This window comes from Triticum dicoccoides, chromosome 5A, assembly GCF_002162155.2.
Source record: "Triticum dicoccoides isolate Atlit2015 ecotype Zavitan chromosome 5A, WEW_v2.0, whole genome shotgun sequence".
Taxonomy (NCBI): domain Eukaryota; kingdom Viridiplantae; phylum Streptophyta; class Magnoliopsida; order Poales; family Poaceae; genus Triticum; species Triticum dicoccoides.
In genome coordinates this window covers 468,148,574-468,172,278 of record NC_041388.1, presented here as the reverse complement: position 1 = coordinate 468,172,278, position 23,705 = coordinate 468,148,574, and the positions used below count along the sequence as shown (strand labels likewise).

Sequence of the window (23,705 nt, the reverse complement as noted above, 5' to 3'; positions counted from 1 at the left end):
TCTACACGGAAGTTGTGCGTCTCGTCGAAATGATTGATTTTGATATAAAGATCGTCCCAACCGAGGTCGTATGCGAAAGTTAGAACAACCGGAGTGCAGCCCTGTCACGAGGCGAGATGTGGCGCGCCCTACCAGACGCATGTCTGATGGGTAGCGCGAGGGAACAAGTGTTTTGCGCGAGCGATTTATCCCTCAAGATGACCTCTGATCAAAAAACGTTCAACATGAAAGTTGTTCGTCTTGTCGAAACGGTCAAGATTGCTTTTAGGCTCATTTTCATCCGAGGTCGTTTACCACCTCAAAAAATTACCCGCAAGGTGCAGCCAGTTTAAACCGAACAGTTTTGGAAAGTTCGGACAAAACCAATCCGAATTTGACTAGTATTTTGGACGTGAATCCAAGCCTTTTCCTTGCATGGGAAGTCCAGCCGCCTCTTATATACCTAAGGGGTGACGGCCGATTGAACAACACCAATCGAACCAATCAATCTATTACACTTTTGTGTTCATCTATCTTTATCCCCTACCCTTGTATCTTTCTTTCTCGTTATTCGTTCGTTCTTCGCATTGGAGGGCAGCGATCCACGAGGCTCTAGGGACGAGCGAATCGACCTAGGGCAGCCCATAGCCGCCGCACTCCCTGACGGGGTCCCTCCCGGGCATGTGGGGTTTCGGGTCTTCAAAAGCGCCCGCTGACTGTCTTGCGTATCGCGCAGTCGGTCGGGTCTCCTTCGACGTGAGCTGTGGAGACCCCCGGGCAGTTTTTAGGCCAAAATTTTCATGGGAAATTTTTTTTCCCTATCCTATTTTTAGGCTTTTCTGAGTCTTTTGAGCCACGTGCCATCATAGTGATTTTTTGTCGCACTTTTTCGTCGTCGCTGCCCTGATTTCCGGAAAAAAGTGAAAAAAAAAATTCGTGCCCATCCTATTAGTTTGACGAGGGAAGAGTTTTGAGACACTCGCCATTATAGTGATTTTTCGCAAAAAAAAGGAGCGCAAAAAAAATAAAAGAGCGAAAAAAAAGAGTTCCAGAGTGTGCTTTTCCCTTATTTACGTGCAGCGCCGTGATTTTGTTAGTGTTCTAGGCTCGCGTCTCTAGCACGGTCTAGCCTAGGACCAGCACAGTACCGTCGTTGAGCGTTTATTCAACTTTGCATCTCTGAATTGATTATTGCTGACCCTTTTTGCTACCATACTATAAGCCTTCCCAGCTCCACATACATCTACGTCGTGCGTTTGACTCTCCCTGGCAATCGCTCTATCCAAGCTTTTGAGAGTTTTGACTATAACGGTTGTCGATCACCGCCTGCTGCTGGGTAAGAACTGGTAAGAATTTGAGATTTGCTTGACGGATTTGTGACACCTGCCACCACCACCACTTGTTAGTAGTCTGTAGGATCATATTCTTATATGTTTCTATTGCTGCTAACCATGCCAGGATCACAATCTGACGAGACTGACTGGGAGAACTTGACGAACAAGGAGCTTCATGATACGTTTCAGTAAATGATGAGTGTACAGGTGCAAGATGTGATAAACAGATTTGAAGAGGCCATGGAGAAGATAGATGGCATGGAGAAGACATTTGAAACAAAGCTCGATAACAAGTTTGCTGAATTGCTTTCGCGTTTTCCACCACCACCACCGGCTGCTCCTGCCGCACCTCTGCAACAACAGCAACAACACCGACTACCTCCACGTCGGGAAACAGCCCTCCGCCGAGCGAGCCGTGTCCCTCTTCAGTCGGGCCAAACTGCTGGTGCTGCTGTTGATACTTCTATGGCTCCTACTGCTGATGTGGAGGAGGCTGATTATGTGGGAGATTATGAGGATGAGGTTGATCAAAATCAGAACTACGTGCCACCACTAGCACATCAACCACCAGGTCGTCCACATGCAAATAATAGCAATGGTAGGGCTCACCCTCAGGTACGAGATCATGACCATCTCCCTAAACTAAAATTGAATATTCCACCATTTGAGGGTAGATATGTTCCTGATATATATCTTACTTGGGAGTAAGAAACTGAACAACGACTTACATGTTTACAATATCCCGAGGAGAGACGTGTTCCTGCTGTTGTTTGTGCATTCACTAGTTTTGCATGTGTTTGGTGGTCTGGGCATTGTAGATTATATCCTGTTCCGGCTACTTGGGCTGCTTTGAAAACTGCCATGCGTACTCGTTGGGTTCCACCATATTATCAACGTGAATTACTTCAAAAATTGCAGCGCTTAAGACAGGGAAAAAATTCTGTAGAAGAATATTATCAGGAATTACAAACTGGCATGATTAGATGTGGTATTGTTGAGGAGAATGAAGCTATGCTTGCACGTTTTATGGGTGGATTAAATAGAGATATTCAGACGATTCTAGAGTATAAGGAGTATACTAATATCAGTCGTTTATTCCATCTTGCTTGTAAAGCTGAACGTGAAGTGCAGGATCGACAGGCATTGGCGCGGACTAACTTTTCTGCAGGTCGACCTTCATCATGGACACCACGTGCATCATCTACTTCCACACGTTCTGCTACACCGGTGCCTCCGTCGGCTGCCACCTCCAACCGTGATACAATAAAGCAGGCACAATCACCACTATCTGCCAAGAGCACACCTTCTGGGCCTGCAAAGAGCTCTTCTTCATCCGTGGCATCAACAGGGCAAACACATGATATTATTTGTCGACATTGCAAGGGTGGAGGTCATTGTGCGAGAGAATGCCCATCTAAGCGTGTGATGATTGTTACTGAGGATGGTGGGTATGAGTCCGCTAGTGACTATGATGAGGAGACTTTCGCTCTTATTACACGTGACGAACACGGTGGAGACGATTCTGATCATGAGACGCAATACATGGCTCCTGAAGATGCTGACAGGTATGAATGTTTAGTTGCTCAACGTGTTTTGAGTGTGCAGGTTACACAAGCTGAGCAAAATCAGAGGCATAATTTGTTCCATACAAAGGGAGTTGTGAAGGAACGTTTTGTTCGCGTGATCATAGATGGAGGGAGCTGCAATAACTTGGCTAGCATGGAGATGGTGGAGAAGCTATCTCTCACCACAAGACCACATCCACATCCTTACTACATCCAATGGTTCAACAACAGCGGCAAGGTTAAGGTAACACGTACTGTTCGTGTGCATTTTAGTATCTCTACATATGCTGATTATGTTGATTGTGATGTGGTACCTATGCAAGCATGTTCCTTATTACTTGGTAGACCATGGCAATTTGAGAAAAATTCTATACACCATGGTAGAAACAATCAGTATACTCTTGTTCATAACGATAAAAATATTACTTTGCTTCCTATGACTCCTGATTCCATTTTGAAAGATGATATTAATAGAGCTAATAAAGCAAAACAGGAGACAAATAAGAGTGAAAATCAGATTGTGGCAAAAGAATTTGAGCACCAAATGAAGTCTAATAATAAACCATCTACTGTTGTTTCTGAAATTAAATTGAAAAGTGCATGTTTACTTGCCACCAAATCTGATATTGATGAGCTAGATTTCAGCAAATCTGTTTGCTATGCCTTTGTGTGCAAAGAGGCATTATTTTCATTCGAGGACGTGCCTTCCTCTTTGCCCCCTGCTGTCACTAACATTTTGCAGGAGTTCGCTGACGTCTTTCCACAAGACGTGCCACCGGGATTACCACCTATTCGAGGGATTGAGCATCAAATTGACTTAATTCCCGGTGCTTCGCTACCCAACCGTGCACCATACCATACCAATCCAGAGGAGACGAAGGAGATTATGCGTCAAGTACAAGAACTGCTCGACAAAGGTTATATACGCGAATCCCTTAGTCCTTGTGCTGTTCCTATCATTTTAGTGCCGAAAAAGGATAGTACGTCGCGTATGTGCGTTGATTGTAGAGGCATAAATAATATTACTATTCGTTATCGTCATCCTATTCCTAGGCTAGATGATATGCTTGATGAATTGAGTGGCTCTACAATATTCTCCAAAGTTGATTTGCGTAGTGGATACCATCAAATTCGTATGAAATTGGGAGATGAATGGAAAACAACATTTAAAACTAAGTTTGGATTATATGAGTGGTTAGTCATGCCTTTTGGGTTAACTAATGCACCTAGTACTTTCATGAGGTTAATGAACGAAGTTTTACGTGCTTTCATTGGACGATTTGTGGTAGTTTACTTTGATGACATATTGATTTATAGCAAATCTTTGGAGGAACATTTGGAACATTTACATGCTGTTTTTATTGCTCTACGTGATGCATGTTTGTTTGGAAACCTTGGAAAGTGCACCTTTTGCACCGACCGAGTATCTTTTCTTGGCTATGTTGTTACTCCACAGGGAATTGAAGTTGATAAAGCCAAGATTGAAGCTATTGAGAGTTAGCCGCAGCCCAAAACGGTCACACAAGTGAGGAGTTTCCTTGGCCTTGCTGGTTTCTATAGGCGTTTTGTGAGAGATTTCAGCACCATTGCTGCACCTCTCAACGAGCTTACAAAGAAGGATGTGCCTTTTGTTTGGGGTATCGCACAGGAAGAAGCCTTCACGGTATTGAAAGATAAGTTGACACATGCTCCTTTACTCCAACTTCCTAATTTAAATAAGACTTTTGAGCTTGAATGTGATGCTAGTGGAATTGGATTAGGAGGTGTGTTATTACAAGATGGAAAACCTGTTGCATACTTTTCTGAAAAATTGAGTGGGCCTAGTCTGAACTATTCTACTTATGATAAAGAATGATATGCTCTTGTTCGGACCTTAGAAACATGGCAACATTATTTATGGCCCAAGGAATTTGTTATACATTCTGATCATGAATCTTTGAAACACATTAAAAGTCAAGCAAAACTGAACCGTAGACATGCTAAATGTGTTGAATTCATTGAGACTTTCCCTTATGTCATTAAACACAAGAAGGGTAAAGAAAATGTTATTGCTGATGCCTTGTCTCGTCGTTATACTATGCTTTCACAACTTGACTTTAAAATATTTGGTTTGGAGACCATCAAAGATCAATATGTTCATGATGCTGAATTTAAAGATGTATTGCCGAATTGTAAGGAAGGGAGAACTTGGAACAAGTTCGTTCTTAACGATGGATTTGTGTTTCGTGCTAACAAGCTATGCATTCCAGCTAGCTCCGTTCGTCTTTTATTGTTGCAGGAGGCGCATGGAGGAGGATTAATGGGACACTTTGGCGTCAAGAAGATGGAGGATATACTTGCTACACATTTCTTTTGGCCAAAGATGAGACGGGATGTTGAGAGTTTTGTTGCTCGCTGCACTACATGTCAAAGAGCTAAGTCACGACTCAATCCTCATGGTTTATATATGCCTTTGCCTGTACCTAGTGTTCCTTGGGAGGATATATCTATGGACTTTGTTTTAGGTTTACCTCGAACAAAGAAGGGGAGGCATAGCATATTTGTTGTCGTGGATAGGTTCTCGAAAATGGCACACTTTATACCATGTCATAAAAGCGATGATGCTGTTAATGTTGCTGATTTGTTCTTTCGTGAAATTATTCGCTTACATGGTGTGCCAAATACTATTGTTTCAGATCGTGACACTAAATTTCTTAGCCACTTTTGGAGATGTTTATGGGCTAAGTTGGGGACTAAGCTGCTTTTTAGTACTACTTGTCACCCTAAACTGATGGACAAACTGAAGTAGTCAATAGAACATTGTCTACTATGCTTAGGGCTGTTTTGAAGAATAACAAGAAAATGTGGGAAGAATGCTTGCCTCATATTGAATTTGCTTATAATCGTTCATTGCATTCTACTACTAAGATGTGCCCTTTTGAAATTGTGTATGGTTTCCTACCTCGTGCACCTATTGATTTGTTGCCTCTTCCATCTTCAGAGAAGGTTAATTTTGATGCTAAAGAACGTTCTGAATTGATTTTAAAAATGCATGAGTTAACTAAGGAAAACATTGAGCGTATGAATGCTAAATATAAACTTGCTGGAGATAAGGGTAGAAAACATGTTGTGTTTGCGCCTGGAGATCTTGTTTGGTTACATTTGCGTAAAGATAGATTTCCTAATCTGCGCAAGTCAAAGCTAATGCCACGTGTTGATGGTCCTTTTAAGGTGTTAGAGAAAATAAATGATAATGCATATAAACTTGAGCTACCTGTAGATTTTGGGGTTAGTCCCACTTTAAACATTGCAGATTTGAAGCCTTATTTGGGTGAGGAAGATGCGCTTCCGTCGAGGACGACTTCATTTCAAGAAGGGGAGGATGATGAGGACATCAATACCATTGTTACACCCACAGCCCCTACTGTTACATATACTGGACCAATTACTAGAGCTCGCGCACGCCAATTAAATTACCAGGTACTTTCGTTTCTTGGTAATGATTCTAATGTTCATGAGATTATGATGCTACCTAAATTGGATACATTTGTTTTGCTTACAAATGAAGGGCCTAGCTTGGAGAAGGGTGGAGCAAGAACACACATGGAGTGGATGGCATGCGCAAGGGGATCAAGAACGGAGTTACAAGTGATGATTTCAAGACTTTAAAGCCTCCATAAGAAGTGCATGAAGCCTTGGATGAAATATACAAGATGCCACTTCATAATATTCGTCCATAGGCTATTCTAGGTGCTGCGTCACCTTATTAATGGGCCAGTCCCATGTAATTTCGAAATACTTAAGTATAGGCTATTTTTAGAGTCCGTATGTGTGGGGAAACAAGAGTTAGGGTTGGTTTCGGACCCCACCCTCAAGGGCCACGAAATTCCCCCCTCTTCCTCCATATATATAGCCCTTAGGGCGTCGTTTAGACTTTGGGTTTTGTTTAGATTAAAAGTTCGCCATAGCTGCAACTTCACGTACTTCATTTGTGTCCAACGACCAGACCAAGACGTCATAGAACCCCACCTTGATCAATAAAGCTTTCATCTTATATTCGCAATATCCTAATTGCAATCTCAGTTTCTTGCTTGTTCTTCGTTTGCTCGCAGGAAACAGACCCTCGTGGTCAGGTTGATCGTGCTCCGGCGTGGTCAATAACCCTCGGAAGTTGGTTTAGCGATTGCTAAGGCGCGACGTCTCGCACGTTAGTAGTCGGATCGTCAAGGTCGACTCCCACAGAAAACGATAGGCACAATCTCATCGAAACATTAGGACACCTTAGCCTCTATCATTGTGTACTCTCAACTTCTTTTCTTCAGATTTGGCACTTTGACTCTCAATAATTGGTTGCTTCGTCTCATTGCCTTTTGTAGCCAATGTCAACACTTTAATTGGCTCTTTATTATTTGAGATCAAATCTGAAGTAGCACACTTATGACCATCTCTTTTCACGCGGTAGACTTGCTTGACCACCTCTTTCTTCATCCTTGAGCTCTGGACCGATTCCTTATGATTGAAACGGTCTTTAACATGTGATTGTTCAGATATTGATCTTCTCAGAGCTGCATAATATTGGTGAGATGGTCTAAAATAAGATGGAGAATGTGCCCTTGTATCATACCTGTCCCATGATGGATATGGATCTATATGAGCATAGGGAGGCATCCACGGCATTGGCATTGGCGGCCCAAAATAAGGATATGAATATGTTGCATTAAAATTCTCACTTTGCCAATACCGATCCTTATATTTGTGCCTTGGGGGTGATCTTGGTTTCTTTGCATGGTTGGGCCGATAAGCATTCTTATCTTCACTCATCTTTTGATATTTATCCAATAGTTTAGTGAAGGTGATTTTTGATCTCTTACACTTGCACTTATTTCGGCCTTTGTTTTCTTTCGGTTTGCTTTCATTGATCATTGGATTTGCTTGCTGCACCCCAGTCCTTGGCGTCTCCATTGTAGCTTCGATGAAATTTTCGCCCTCAAGATTATGTTCATTATGCTCTTCAACAACTTGTTTACTTGAAAGCTTGATCCCATCACCTGCAGTTTTTACCTTCTCCTTAAATGGATCGTCTTGAAGCAGCCGATGCAAAAACTTTCTGCCATCGGGACCAATCGGAATAGACTGGTCATCTCTTGGTGTCTCAACAAATTTCAATCGTCCTTTATCAATGGCCGATTTAACTATTTGAAGAAACATGTTACAATCCTCAAAATTATGCTTGGACGAATCATGCAACTTACAATACATTCGTCCCTGGACAGATGGCTCAACATGGTGATCAAGAGTTCTAATATAATTATTCCTCAACAACAAATCAAAGATTTGATCACACATGTTTGAATTAAAGGTAAACCTTTTATTTTCTAGCCGGTCTTGCTGTGAGAATGGCTTTGGAATTAAGCAAACGAATGGTTCAGATTTTGCACCACACCATTCGGCTATGCATTATGTTTTGCACTCTATTTCCGATGTCTTTGGGTAAGATATTATACCAGCATCGGTTTTCTCAATAGAATTTAACCTTGGCTTTAAATTTCTAAAACGAAAATAGTTAGAACATACATGTCTCAATTGAGACCAAGTGCAAGCCAAGTATGAAATAAGCAAAGCTACCCAAATAGATATGAACTTTAGATAAAGCAACAGGGAAAGCTTTGGCTGTAGTAATAAGTCACTATCGGTCTTTATAAATGGCGCAATGGGTTGACCGATATGTTCCATAACAATTTTATTGCTAACAAGTAAATTACCCTTCTTCATTGGTCTTTCAAAATTACTTAAGAGGATTTTTCTGATGGATGCATCAACAATAAAGTTTAGACCAAATCTGAAAATAGGTAAATTACTTGCTAAACATACCTCTTCAAATATGTTGGGAGAGCATGATAGTGGTGTGGCTTGAACAATATCTTGCTTCGTCTTTGGGTGGCTCCCCAACGCCTCTTCATCATCTTTTTCTTTATTCCGTGAATCATTACCTTGAAGATCCTTATCAGTCGAACTTTGTTTGGCTACCTGCTCTTGTCCTTGAGGCTTGTCAATTTCTACGGCACGGAACTCATAGGGCAGGAAGTAGGTTCCATTAACTTCAGAAATATCAAGCATGGTTGTTTTGCTATGCTTGCCATGCCCTTTCTCAATAATGCTTGCCTCTTTGGATTTGATGGATTCGGAGTATATGCTACTTGATTCAGCTTTTTCAACCGAAGCACTTTCAAGTTCCAAATCATCCTTCTTTTCATTGGTAATACCAATTGGCAAACCTTCTTTTATCTCAGCCAATTCTTTTTCTATTTGTTTCTGACGGCAAGCGGCAAAGTTGGCTTTAATCTTTTTCTCAATTTCAGCCCACTTTGGATACGATTGTCCCCCAATGCTTTTAGATTCTTTCGGCAATGGCACATGGGTGTTGCCGAAACTTTGCAATTGTGTAGGGGCTGTATAATATGATGTAGTATTAGGTGAAGGCATATGCATTGTTGTAAACCATATTTTTGCTCGCCAATTTTATCAATTGGCAAAGATTCATCTTCTTGCAAAACTCTAGCTTTTATTGCGGCATAATCAGGAAATAGCCCATTTTCATGTTGTTCAAGGCAAAGATCACTAATCCTTTTATTTTGGGCTAAACTCTTCAATGCAGCCACCACTACCTCATCTTCTACAATATTTGGCACAACCGCTCCCGTAAAATTTACATTTATTCGTCTATGATCAGAAAGGTGCGAAGCCGAATTATGAGCATCTACAGTTGTGTATGGTGCCGAAAAATTACTAACATGAGGTGTAGCATATGATGGTTGAGAGTAAATGGCCGAATAGCCAGTAGTAGCATGGCCAATTCTCCCATCCATCGGCAATGTTGGATTCACATATTTCAAATTAGTTGCCGATGAATAAAAAGGTGAAACACTTTGTCGCATGATATTGGAAGTTCCTACAAGAGGTGTTTCAACTTGATTGCCCAAACTCATCATGTTATTCATCGGCATATAAATTTTTGGGGTTGCCGATGCATGGGAGTTGGGATACATATGTTGCATGCTGCTAAAATTATACGAAGTAGGGGTTTTTTCAAAAAAAATTATATGAAGTAGAATCATGGAAATTTTGTTGCATCGGCCCTTGCATATAATTAGATATATGATTGATAAAGCTAGGGCTAGCCGATACATTATTCTCATTAGATGATCTAGCAACAACATATGCATTATTTGCATCTACATATGTGAATTGGGTATTCATATTATCTTTGTAGATTGCAAACCCTAGATGACGATCTCTTTGTAGCAAGAACGGGCTGGAGACCGTTCAAAGCTTCGTCCCCAGCGGAGTCGCCAAAAAGTGTGTTGACACATGAACACGTCACATGTACCCTCGACGCCGGGGATGATGCACCGCAGCTCACGTCGAAGGAGACCGACCGATAGCGCGATACACAAGACAGTCAGCGGGCACTTTTGAAGACCCGAAACCCCACACGCCCGGGAGGGACCCCGTCAGGGAGTGCGGCGGCTATGGGCTGCCCTAGGTCGATTCGCTCGCCCCTAGAGCCTCGTGGATCGCTGCCCTCCAATGCGAAGAACGAATGAATAACGAGAAAGAAAGATACAAGGGTAGGGGATAAAGATAGATGAACATAAAAGTGTAATAGATTGATTGGTTCGATTGGTGTTGTTCAATCGGCCGTCACCCCTTAGGTCTATAAGAGGCGGCTGGACTTCCCGTGCAAGGAAAAGGCTTGGATTCACGTCCAAAATACTAGTCAAATTCGGATTGGTTTTGTCCGAACTTTCCAAAACTGTTCGGTTTAAATTGGCTGCACCTTGCGGGTAATTTTTGAGGTGGTAAACGACTTCGGATGAAAATGAGCCTAAAAGCAATCTTGACCGTTTCGACAAGACGAACAATTTTCATGTTGAACATTTTTTGATCAAAGGTCATCTTGAGGGTCAAATCGCTCGCGCAAAACACATGTTCCCTCGCGCTACCTATCAGACATGCGTCTGGTAGGGCGCGCCACATCTCGCCTCGTGACAGGGCTGCACTCCGATTGTTCTAACTTTCACATACGACCTCGGATTGGGACGATCTTTATATCAAAATCGATCGTTTCGACGAGACGCACAACTTTCGTGTAGACATTTTTTCCATCCGAGATCATATGAATAATCTTTTGAGCCCATCTTCAACTTCTCGTTTGATTGACTATCACAGCCTCCAACCCGGCAAGTTTTCCATCTGAGTAAGCTGTCCACACCGGCAATGTTTCTACCCGGCAAGCTTTCACACCGGCAAGGTTCCACTCCGGCAAGGTTTGTACTCCGGCAAGGGTTCCTCCCTGACAAGGTTTCTCCCCCGGCAAGATTTCACACCGGCAAGCTTCCACACCGGACGATCTTTCTGTACCGGCAAGCTTTCCACGCCGGCAAGCCTTTACACCGGCAAGCTTTCACACCGGCAAGATTTTACCCCAGCAAGGTTTTTGCCCCGGCATGCTGCTTTATGATCGTGCCACTTTTGAGCGTCAACACGCCCTAAGGGTTGTATATATGGAGGAAGATGGGGCAAACTTCGTGACCCCTTGGAGCAGGGGTCCGAAACCAACCCTAACTCTTGTTTCCCCACACATACGGATTAAAAAAATAGCATATACTCAAGTATTCCAAAATTACATGGGTCTGGCCCAAAAAATAAGGTGACGCCACACCTATTATAAGCTATGGACTTTATTTATGACAATGCATCCTGTATATTTCGTCCATGTCCTTGTATGCCATCAAGGAGGCTTCAAAGTACTGAAATCTGCACTAGAAACGTCGTTCTCGTTCCCTTCGCGCGCGTCTTCATCTTCATGCTTGTTTCTTCTTCAGTGTTCATCCCTCTTGTCCATGCTAGGCCCTTCATTAGTAATCAAGACAAATGTATCTAATTTAGGCAGCATCATATTCTCATGAACATTAAAATTGTTACCAGGAAATGAAAGTACCTGGTAATTCAATTAGCATGCGCGAGCTCTAGTGATTGGTCCAGTGTGTATGACAGCAGGGGGTGTGGGTGTAACAATGATATTGATGTCCTCATCACTTTGGTGAGACCACTGGATCAAATAATGTGCGTTGGTGCGAGGTCTCCTTGATGAAAAGATGGTTGTGGGTGTAGCGACAGGTAGCGAGGAAGGTGGCATTGAGTTGATGCGTGTATTTGCTTTATAAGACTTCATTAAATAATATAATAAAAATAGTTGTGTGGATCCTTGGATGCTTCGACCTCCTTTTCATAAAAAAGAAAAAGAAAAAAGTAATTATTAATCAATAGGTTTTACTGCACAATTGTGTAGCAATTCGTCAGAATATACGTGAGTAATTCTCAGAAATTTGGTTCTACACCAGCGGCAAATTTAGAGGTACTTGGGACAATAAAACTTGGCACACATATATCTTAGCCAGACGGTTTGACCGGAACAGTTGAGTACTGATAACACTGCCGACCACTTTCCAGTTTTATTGCAGTGTGTGTAGTCAAGCAAGAGCTCCTGCAGGTTTACTAGAACTGATGAGCCACATCGCCCGCGCCCGGTGGAGCAAGCTGCTGGTAGCCTAGGTTCAGCTGAAGCGAGGCCTGAGCATGAGCATGAGCCTGAGCCTGTGCCTGCGCGTGCGCTTGCACCGCCGCCTCGAAGAGGTTGGCAGGGAAGAAGCACTTCATGTCCAGTGCGGTGAAAGGGTTCAGCTCCGGCGCCGCCGAGGGCCTGGCGATAGTCACCTGCTGCATCCGCTGCTCCTCCTCCGCAATCTGGTCACCAGACCATGTATAACGTGGACAGTAGTTATAGCTTAATTAATTTGGAACCATCGAAGTTGATTTATAGCTTCTGTACCTTGGTTCTGAGATCAATGTTGTCACTCTGAAGCTCTATCTCCTACAATGGTGATGAGAATATATGTATTAAATGCAAGACGTATAATAAAGCCAAGATTGGTTAATTAGCTAAAGGAAGCCTGTAGAACAACCCATACAGTAGTATACATTACGTACCCTTTTGACCATGTAGTTGATCTCAGAAGATAGGAGCTCATTCTGAGACATGAACGCACAGAGAAGGATCAACATTTATAAGTAAATAATTTATGGATCTAGGAGTATAACAATGATATAAGAAACTCAAGAACTACTCATATTTATATGCCTTGTAAAAACACTACTGTACAATTTATTAGTGGACGCTATATACACTAGTACTATGTGAAGGTACGGTACTGCTGGATGCCAAACTTGATGAAAGAGTGCAAAATCGGTGGGAAGTTGATCAAAGTTTCAAATATACCTTCCTGGCCCTGATCTTCGCAATGCCTTTCTCAAGCCGGCTTTCGAGTTGCTTCAGCTCCTTGAGTGACAGGTTCCCAACAGAATCACCAACCAAGTGCCTTTATAGAAGATAAGAATTGGTTACACGATGGGGGGAAAATGTGTACATGCAAGCATGTGCAGTCTGATCTTACTTGTTAGTGCTTTGCAGCATCTGGATCTGGTGGCGCAGCTTTGCAGCTTCTTGCTGGTAGTATTGCTTCAGAAATAATAGATTATATCAAGAAAAACAAAGAGAGTGAGCTGTCTATCACATTCGCTAATTAATATCCACGTCATCCCATTCCAATTGAGTTAGAAAAACCAAGCTCCAGCCCATGATTTGGATGTTTTACCAGTGCTGTGGCTTTACTTACTGTTCTGTTTTCAGTTAGATGTGCTGATCCTAGACGATGTACCAGTAACTGCAAATGTACGTACGCGGGTATATATGCATGCTTACCTATATAGGAGTAGTATATACTGTAGTATATATTCAGAGACAGACAGACATGCACGCATGCACACACAGAAACATAATCATGTATAGGAATTGTAGACATGACTGCTATCTGATCCCCGTTAGGTACATATATGGATTTGCTTTGGTGGTTCGGTCCTAAAGATTTAAATCATGGCCATCTTTGATCCATGTGTGGCTCTCAAGTGTCAGTTCATTTCATGTATACTTACAAGCTGACGAATTTAGTGCAAGTAGCCACTGATCGATCTAGAGTCTAGACCCTTAGCTGGTTATCAAGAAAATTAATTTAATCACATGCATATGGATATGGTTCTAATGAGCTAATTACCTGAGCATTGACTTCTATGAGAGGTACCCCAGAGGTTGAGCCACAAGCATGTGCCTTCTTGTACCTGTCAATTGTAGCCTTGACACTGCAGTTGATAAACAAGGGAGGAGAGACAGGCAAGCACTCATCAATGACCTAGTTTGATGCATGTGTGCAACAGATGTGATAGTGTTCACAAGACATACAGAAAGAAAACACGAAGCCCTCAATATTTTCTTTCGGTTACTTAAGCATAAAGTTTGGCAAAAGAGTGTGTACATACATATATGCGCTCAAACGTGTACACAAGAAGGGAATGAAATGCAGAGAGGCATACATTGAACAGTATCGACGCAGCCTTTGCAACGAGGACTCGACAAGGAGCAAGCTGGCACAGCAAGCTAGGGGAAGACGCTCAGTTTCTTAGTTGGTGCAAGCTAGTTGTTGATGTGCATGCATGTCAATCGACGAGACTAACTGAGATAACACAATGACTAGCTTAGCTTCATGCATGCACGTATGGTTGGGGACTTGGGAGGATGACCAGGGACTGGGAAGCGATCGAGGAAGAGGAAACTCTAGGCAGGTAGGCAGCTAGCTTTAGGACGAGGTACGACCGTACGTTTACATGCAAGGTCCCTTCAGTTCTGGCTGTTGCCCGGCCGGACTGATATGATGTGCATGTGGAGAAATATTTATGTAATGACAAAACATGACATATATGCCTACGTACTTGTGTGTCTTTTGTGTCAAGTGCGTGTCAGTGAGAGAGCAGGAGAGTGCCAATGCATATTAATTATTATTTGGTACAGAGTGTGTATATATATGACAGACATTGGTAAATCTCACATTATATCTTTAATTAATTAGCACATTTTTTTGGCAGGGTATCTTTAGAACATGTCATTCAGTTTTTTAAAGGTTCCTACTTCCTTCTTTGTAGAGAATAAAAAATAAAAAATATCTGATCTATGTCACTTGGTTAACATGCATAAAAAATAAATAAAATTGAGACATAAACAGCTAGCAGCATGCATGAATTTTGGTGACAAAATAGTAGTTTTTATAGGACAATATATAGAAATGCAGTAAGATCAAATCATGGTTGCATTTCTTTAGTGTACATAAACATCAAAATATGAGATCCCAATTTTTCATCTTTATCTAATTGCATGACATAAATTCAAAACAGGTGACTTAATGAATATAAGAGTTGAATTAAAAAACATGTGAGTTAATGGATATAAGAGTTCTCGCTATACAAGAAAATGTCTGCTGCACGTACGACACAAATACAGTGGCAGAAAGATTCTCTTGGTTTCGGTACTATTTTACGTAAAAAGGTGTATGCTAAAACTATGCATGGTATATACTATCAAACAAATCGTATTATATATTACCTAAATATTCTTATATACTGCATACTACGCATGTATACACTCCTATATGATAGATACTACCTAGAACGTATGAAACACACACGTCAGTATGTGTAATTACACCTGGTTGTAGGAAAGTGCTATCAAAGTGATTTTTTTTAAAACCACACAGAAGAATTGCGTGCCTTTTGTATTAATAAGGATAATGACTATATTCAATTACAAACTAGGCGGACACAAACGAACGTCTAGCGCCACCACAAAAAGAGGAAGGAACTATAATCTCCCAGTCCAACGTTCTCTTGCTAACTTCCAAAGTTTAAGTTTCACGCGTCCACACATTGACACTATCGATGACCTAAGGCGCCGGCGCGATCGACGGCCACCACTCGCGCACATTGTCCATGGGTGAGCTTAGATTGGGAAATCTAATTAACAAGGTTTTCTTAAGTTATCTAACATGGGTTGTTAAAAATAAAAGGCTTCTTGGCAAAATGAATGTTGAGTATATTACTACCCTAAATTGATTTTGGGTAGTACATTGGCCTATTTTGACCTCATATATATGTTAGTCAACTCTATATAATACTAATTAAATAACCATGGCCAGTCTAAAATTAAATAAACTACATATACCACCAAAACACGAATTTCTCTAAAATATTCCAAGACCTGAACGATCTGAAAACTACAGAAGCGACCAGCAGCCTTGTATTATACTTCTTACAAGAAAAAAAAAACAGCCGCTGCTATATAGTACGTCTTGCACAGAAGCAATCAGCGGCAAGACCTAAGCCTAGTTGAGCTGATCATGAAATGACATATATGTACCTAGAAATCAGGGAACACATGAATTCATCACCAAGCTTAGCTACATCTAGGCTGGAGCTGTAGACCTACACACAGACCTGTTGTTGGAGTACTCGTAGAGGCGGCCGCGGCTGGAGAAGACGATGAGCGCCACCTCGGCGTCGCACAGGACGGAGAGCTCGTAGGCCTTTTTGAGGAGCCCGTTCCGGCGCTTGCAGAAGGTCACCTGCCGGCTAGTCGTGTTCTCGATCCTCTTGATCTCAATCCTTCCCCTCCCCATCTCGACCTCTTCTTAGTCTCAGCCCGGAACTCTGCCAAATACGCAGATATCGAAGATTCAGCAAAAGTTTACACGAACGCAAATATATATATGCAAATGCTGTGATGGATCTAACAAAAAGGTAAAAGGAAGGCATATGAAAGGGATGAACAAGGAACAAGATAAGGGATCGATTGGCGGGCCTAGCTTGCAAAGAAAACTGGAAAACGGCCGGAGAAAAACAATTCCATGATTTGACTGATGGACGACCAAATTTGCAGATGAGTAAAAAGGGTGATTCGATCCCATGATTCGACGGATGCAAGTCCTTTTGTTTTGAGAAGAAATCATGGCAACATAAGATCTAGCAAAGGTAATAAAAGCTTTCTTTTTCTCGATCTGTCTCTCGAAATGAAATAACCCAAAGCAAGAAGTAGATCGCTTTAGAACCAGTTCGCAGCTGCTGGGCTGGGATGGAATTAACAGCTCCACGCAAAAGCAATTTATCTCTGCAGTTTCATTCCTCGAAGGGAAAAAGAAGAAAGTAAATCTTTTTATTTTTGGTTGAGAAGAAACTAAATCTGATAGCAAGATCGTCTTTGTATTCCCAAAACAAAGCAACCAAAAGTTGCTACGATCTCTCTTAACAAAGTACTGTGGCTGCTTAGAAGAAACATTGGCGCGTGTCTTGTAGCATGTTACCGTGCAAGATGAAAGATCTATCTAGCTAGCTAGGAAGAGATTGAACGCTGTACAAGTAAACCAACCAAGCCTTCCAAAACGAAACAACAAGATAGGCACCGGCGGCGAATCCAAAGTCTAGATGGCAAGAAAGAACGGGAGGGGAAATCATCCGTTCTAAGAAAAGAAAAGAAAAGCATCAAAGAAGAAGAGACGTACTAGCAGAAGAAGAGAAAGGGTGAGATGGATCGATTTCCTCAAAGGGACACAACATATAAACAAAGCAACAAGATCGATGTAAACTGCAGACATATACATGAGCAGCAGATCCTAACGAAATACGAGCATGGATACAAGGAGGGTAAACCTAGCTAGGCAGAAGAGAGCAGACGATCGACTAGGTATGGAGCTCTCTGATGCAGCTAGCTATAGCTGTCCTTCCTCCCTTTGGTTTATAATATAGGACCCAAGCCGAAGGCAGAAAAAGGAGGGGCTCCAGTTGGGTTTTCCTCCAGGAGGTAAAGTAAGAGACGAGTTGATAGGAGCCCAGGGAAGGCAGGGTATTAAAGGACGGCAAGATGCTGAGACCGCCACTTGCACTGTTGCACCGAAATGCATTTCTCGCTTGCCGGCCGAGGCCTTTCTTACCTTGCTTACCCGTTTATGGATGTTCCTTAATTTAGAGATCTCTCTTTATTAATATGGAATACTTTACTTGATCATGGACGTGTCCCCTCTCTTTTCTCTGTATGTACGTGTTGTCGAGCTATTTGGTCTAGAATTAATTGGCCGAATTAGTTATGTGCAAGTAATTAGTTAAGAAGACACGAACTAACTATGGGAGTATATATGCATGTGAAGTTGTCATGGAGAGTTCAATTGAAAATAACCTGTCGTCTTTGTTCAACACTTGTGTGCCCAGTCTTGGGAAGTGCAGTACGTGTATACTTAATTAGCTGCTAGTTCCATAATTCTGTTAGGTAACTAAATTAGGCCCCTATGATATATCCCATTATTGCATGTGAATTAGATTTGTTAATTTACATTAATTTGCTCCCAAGGATATACATACGTCTGAGAGAAAAAAAATTGCAATTAATTAGTCTGATAAATTAAATTTGACATGGGTGTGGACGACTCGGAATTAATAATTCTTCTGTTTTATGTTGGCAAGGAGGTACGTACAGGTTGCACAAAGGAGATGCATGCACAGAAAAACATACGCCGGCCCGTGCATATAACACTGTCTCCAGCCCTAACACAAAATAGCTCGCCAGTACGTACAACTCCTATATATTCAACTCACGCAACCGTCTGTCTATATGCTAGGCATCCATCATCTAGTTGTGTACATGGCGCAGTTCATAGTTCCAATTGCCTGCCACAGTTCACATGCAAGTTCCTACTTATTAGTATATCATCATATCATCCAAGTGTACCAGCTGTACATGTGACCATAGCAAGGCATGGCATGCATCTGTGTGAGTCACATGCATGTACTCCGGCGATCACTCGAGTCAATGCAATCGATACCAAATTCCAAACCCGGCCGGCCCTTGTTCTTTTCTCCCTCTCCCTTTCCGGTGCTAAGCATTGACTGTGGTTCATCGATGCACTGCACGGCATCACACACGTCACTCCCACTATGTACGTCCATGCATGTGAGGCTGGAGCCAGTGCAAAAGCAACGCTTATGTGCTGCACAGCTGCAAAATGAGTTAATTGCGCCAAAATACCAAATCGAGGGGTAGGTTTACACAAAACACGCACTTTCAAAATTTTAGCAGAAAACATTGTGTCTGTGGTAAACTTTTTACGTAAACAACGGATCCGTGGATTAGAGCGTTCTGAGCATGTTTATAACAAATGGGTTCCGCTTTATACCGACATGCTCTACAGAAAAAACACACGTCACCTAGTATCAAGACATAAGCCGAGTGTCAAGACATGGATGTTGAGTATATGTGTTATGTGCGTCTTTGTGTATCTGGCCCACCTTTTAATTCCTTATATAGTTAAGATCGTGGCCCACCGTTGTATCTCATATATACGCGCGATTGCATCCGATCAATACATCGTGCAATTCCATCATCATACATGGTATCCGTTTCTAGGTTCTAAGCTTAGCTTCCGCCCGTCGCCGCCGCGCTCCCACCCTTGCGCCGCCGCCGCCCCAGCTGACGCCGCCGCCGCGCTCCCACCCTAGCGCCGCCGCCACCGCGTCATCCCTCCGCTGCCGCCGCGTCATCCCCCCGCTGCCGCCGCGCCTTCCTCTTGGCACCGCCGCCGCCTCCCCTCTCGCCGCCGCCGTGATCCCTTGCCGCCGCCGCCCCTCCTGCCGCCATCGCCCCTCCTGCCGCGGTCGCCGCTTCCTCTCCCCGCCGCCGCAAGCCGCCGCCGCACCCTAACCCTAGCATTCCCACCATGTCTTCCGTCACCTCATCCGCCTCCAACCCATTCGCCGACGCCAACCCCCCACCCGATGTCGCCAACATCCGCAACCTCGACATCTATGAGCGGGTTTTGGTCCGCCTTGCTCAGACGGACTCCTCTTACTACTCATGGAAGACGTACTTCTCCCTCATGTTCCGGGAGTACAACCTCCTTGACCATGTGGACGGCTCCGTCGACTCCAGCCTCGTGCCTGCGCATCATGAGTGGTCCACCATCGACGCCACGCTCATCCGGTGGTTCTTCCTCACCATCTCGCCGGACCTGTTTCATACGGTCGCGCAGGACGGTGATGATGCCCTCGCCGTTTGGACCAAGTTGAACGGACTCTTCACCGACAATCGTCTCCAACGTCGCGTTTTTTGCAGCAAGAGTTTTTTGGGTGCCACCAAGACAACTCCTCCGTCGACGACGAATGTCGCCGTCTTAAGACTCTTGCTGACGAGCTCCGCGACATCGGCGTGAAGATAGATGATGATCTCCTCCTCAGCACACTCACCGCCGGCCTGAACGAGGACTTCGGCAACGCCGCGTCGAACCTCACGCTCATCCCGAGCCCTCCTTCGCCAAGTTCGTGGCCTATCTCCAGTTGGAGGAGCGTCGTATGAAGCAAGTCAAGAATCGTGCCATGCACACCGCCCTTGCCGCTGGCACCACTCGCGGCCGTCCTCCACCACCGCCCGCCGCTCCGCGCCTTATCAGCAGCAGCAATCATCGCTGCTGCCCCTGCCCCCCCATGGCACGCCCGCTCCACCCACCCCCTGTTGATCAATGCTGGGGTGGCTGGCGCGATGGCCAGCAGCAACAACAGCCGCCCACGGGCCCCCGCGTCACCAACAGCAGCAACAGGCCCCTCCACCATGTGCCGGCGGGTACAACCCGTGGACCAACATTGTCCATGCGTACACCATGTCGGTCCCGCGGGCGCCGGACCTGACTCTTCCAGTGCCATGCCCTCAGGCACATCAGGCATACTACGCTACTCCGCAGCCATACGGAGGGTACCCACCGCTGCAGTTGAGTGGCGGCTACAGTTTCTCGATGGCATCTCCGTCACCTCCGTCGGCGCTGCCTCTGGCGCCTTGGGACCCGGTGCTTCCTGCCACGCTCCACACTGCTCCTTTACCGAACATCTACACCGGCGGTGGCGATTGGTACATGGACACTGGGGCTACTGCTCGCATCTTCCCTCATCCTGTTAATCTTGCCTCTTTCTCTCCCAGCACCACCACCCGCATCACTGTCGGTGACGATTCCACTGTTCCCATCACACATGTTGGGCACACTTCATTTCCTTCTAATTACATGCCTTTATCCTTGTCTAACATACTTGTTTCACCTCATATCATTAAAAATCTTATATCTGTTCGTTGTTTCACTCATGAAAATCCTGTTACTGTTGAATTTGACGAACTTGGTTTTTGTGTCAAGGATGCTCGAACCAGGATGGTACTTCACCACCACTCTGGTTGCTCTCACCGCTCGCGTCGATCTTCGGCTCGCTCGTCTGGGTCATCCCAACCCCGTCACTCTTTGTTATATTCTTAGGAGTTTCAGTTTCAGTTGTAATAAGAAAGAGGATCATACTTGCCATGCTTGTCACGTTGGCAAACACGTTCGCCTTCCGTTTAATAATTCCACCAATATTGCTTCTTTTCCTTTTCAGTTGATCCATAGTGATGTGTGGACCTCTCCAGTTCCTAGTAATCCGGGCTACTTATATTATCTGGTTATCCTTGATGACTACTCTCATTATGTGTGGACTTTTCCCTGGTACCAAAAGTCGGATGCGCTTTCCACCTTGACAGCTTTTTACTCCTATGTCAGCACGTAGTTTGGGCATCCGATTCTTGCTTTTCAGACTGACAATGGAAAAGAGCTCAACAACCTTGCCATCCATACCTTTCTCTCGCACCATGGCACATTTTTTCGTCCCACTTGCCCGTATACTTCACAACAAAATGGTTGAGCCGAACGTGTCCTTCGCACTCTTAATGATTGCGTTCGCACGCTCCTGTTTCATGCCAACGTGCCACCCCGCTTCTGGCCGGATGCACTCGCCACCGCGTCGCTCCTTCTTAATCTCCGGCCATGTCGCCCGCGTTGGAACTACGGACCTCATCACCTCCTCTTCGGTACGCCACCCTCATATGGGTTTGCATATTTTTGAGTGTTTATGTTATCCTAGCACTGTCGACACTTCTCATAAACTTGCACCGCGCTCTGTCGCATGCATCTTCATGGGCTACCCTCCCAACTCCAAGGGCTATCGGTGCTATGACCCTCTATCCCATCGCGTGTTCACCTCGCGACACGTTTACATTGATGAGCATGTGTTTCCGTTTCAGTAGTTACCTCTGGTCGCACCTCCATCGCCGGTCGTTGACGGCATGGGATCGTTGGCCCCTCACCCGAGACGCTCGTGCGCCGCCCTCGGCCTGCCCCTGGCTTTGAGGTGCGTCACCCGATCGCGGCTCCCGCCGGGTCCGGTGCTGGGCTACCCAGCCCCGCGGGCCCCTCCGCCTTGATGGCCCACAAGTATATGGGATCTATCGTAGTCCTTTCGATAAGTAAGAGTGTCGAACCCAACGAGGAGCATAAGGAAATGATAAGCGGTTTTCAGCAAGGTATTCTCTGCAAGCACTGAAATTATCGGTAGCAGATAGTTTTGTGATAAGGTAATTGGTAACGAGTAACAAGTAACAAGTGTAAATAAAGTGCAGCAAGATGGCCCAATCCTTTTTGTAGCAAAGGAAAAGCCTGGACAATTTCTTATATAGAGAAAAGCGCTCCCGAGGACACATGAGAATTATCGCCAAGCTAGTTTTCATCATGTTCATATGATTCGTGTTCGGTACTTTGATAATTTGATATGTGGGTGGACCGGTGCTTGCGTGCTGTCCTTACTTGGACAAGCATCCACTTATGATTAACCCCCATTGCAAGCATCCGCAACTACAACAGAAGTATTAAGGTAAACCTAACCATAGCATGAAACATATGAATCCAAATCAGCCCCTTACGAAGCAATGCATAAACTAGGGTTTAAGCTTCTGTCACTCTAGCAACCCATCATCTACTTATTACTTCCCAATGCCTCCCTCTAGGCCCAAACAATGGTGAAGTGTCATGTAGTCGACGTTCACATGACACCACTAGAGGGATGGCAACATACATCTCATCAAAATATCGAACGAATACCAAATTCACATGACTACTAATAGCAAGACTTCTCCCATGTCCTCAGGAACAAACGTAACTACGCACAAAGCATATTCATGTTCATAATCAGAGGAGAATTAATATGTATAATGGATTTGAACATATGATCTTCCACCAAGTAAACCAACTAGCATCAACTACAAGGAGTAATCAACACTACTAGCAACCCACAGGTACCAATCTGAGGTTTGGATACAAAGATTGGATATGAGAGATGAACTAGGGTTTGAGATGAGATGATGCTGGTGAAGATGTTGATGGAGATTGACCCCCTCCCGATGAGAGGATCGTTGGTGGGGACGATGGTGATGATTTCCCCCTCCCGGAGGGAAGTGTCCCCGGCAGAACAGCTCTGCCGGAGCCCTAGATTGGTTCCGCCAAGGTTCCGCCTCGTGGCGGCGGAGTCTCGTCCCGAAAGCTTGCTTATGATTTTTTTCCTCGATGAAAGACTCCATATAGCAGAAGATGGGCATCGGAGGGCCACCAGGGGCCCCACGAGGTAGGGGGCGCACCCCCCACCCTCGTGGCTGGTGGGTGCCCCCCCTCTGGTACTTCTTGCACTCAATATTTTTTATATATTCTGGAAATAACTTCCGTGAAGTTTTAGGACTTTTGGAGCTGTGCAGAATAGGTCTCTAATATTTGCTCCTTTTCCAGCCCAGAATTCTAGCTGCCGGCATTCTCCAGACATAAGTATTGTGACATAATATGTAATAACAGCCCATAATGCAATAAATATCGATATAAAAGCATGATGCAAAATGGACGTATCAACTCCCCCATGCTTAGACCTCGCTTGTCCTCAAGCGAAAGCCGAAATCGAAAAATATGTCCACATATTTAGAGATAGAGGTATCAATAAAAAAATAAAATACAGAATGAGGGCATCATGATCA

At 44.1% G+C, this 23,705-nt stretch overlaps 1 protein-coding gene across 2 annotated transcripts; it reads right to left on the bottom strand.

Moving 5' to 3' along the window:
• Positions 1–12,166: 12,166 nt before the first annotated feature.
• On the bottom strand, positions 12,167–17,685 carry LOC119302308 (MADS-box transcription factor 13-like). Of its 2 annotated transcripts, none has more exons than XM_037579342.1 (8): positions 17,504–17,685; positions 16,295–16,507; positions 14,029–14,113; positions 13,372–13,436; positions 13,197–13,296; positions 12,908–12,949; positions 12,750–12,791; positions 12,167–12,664 (listed from the first exon to the last, which is right to left on the bottom strand). In XM_037579342.1, exons 2-8 carry the CDS (start codon positions 16,474–16,476, stop codon positions 12,416–12,418), a joined length of 765 nt encoding a protein of 254 aa, XP_037435239.1. In that variant the 5' UTR covers positions 16,477–16,507; positions 17,504–17,685; the 3' UTR covers positions 12,167–12,415. The 2 variants fall into 2 exon arrangements, with proteins under 2 accessions (XP_037435239.1, XP_037435240.1); XM_037579343.1 differs by lacking the exon at positions 17,504–17,685 and adding an exon at positions 17,356–17,481.
• Positions 17,686–23,705: the final 6,020 nt, after the last annotated feature.

Coding starts and splice junctions, on each gene's coding strand:
- LOC119302308 (XM_037579342.1), bottom strand. CDS start 16,476: ATGGGGAGGGGAAGGATTGAGATCAAGAGGATCGAGAACACGACTAGC. Junction 14,114..16,294: donor TACGAGTACTCCAACAACAG/GTCTGTGTGTAG, acceptor TATCAACTGCAG/TGTCAAGGCTACAATTGACA. Junction 13,297..13,371: donor ATGCTGCAAAGCACTAACAA/GTAAGATCAGAC, acceptor TCTTCTATAAAG/GCACTTGGTTGGTGATTCTG.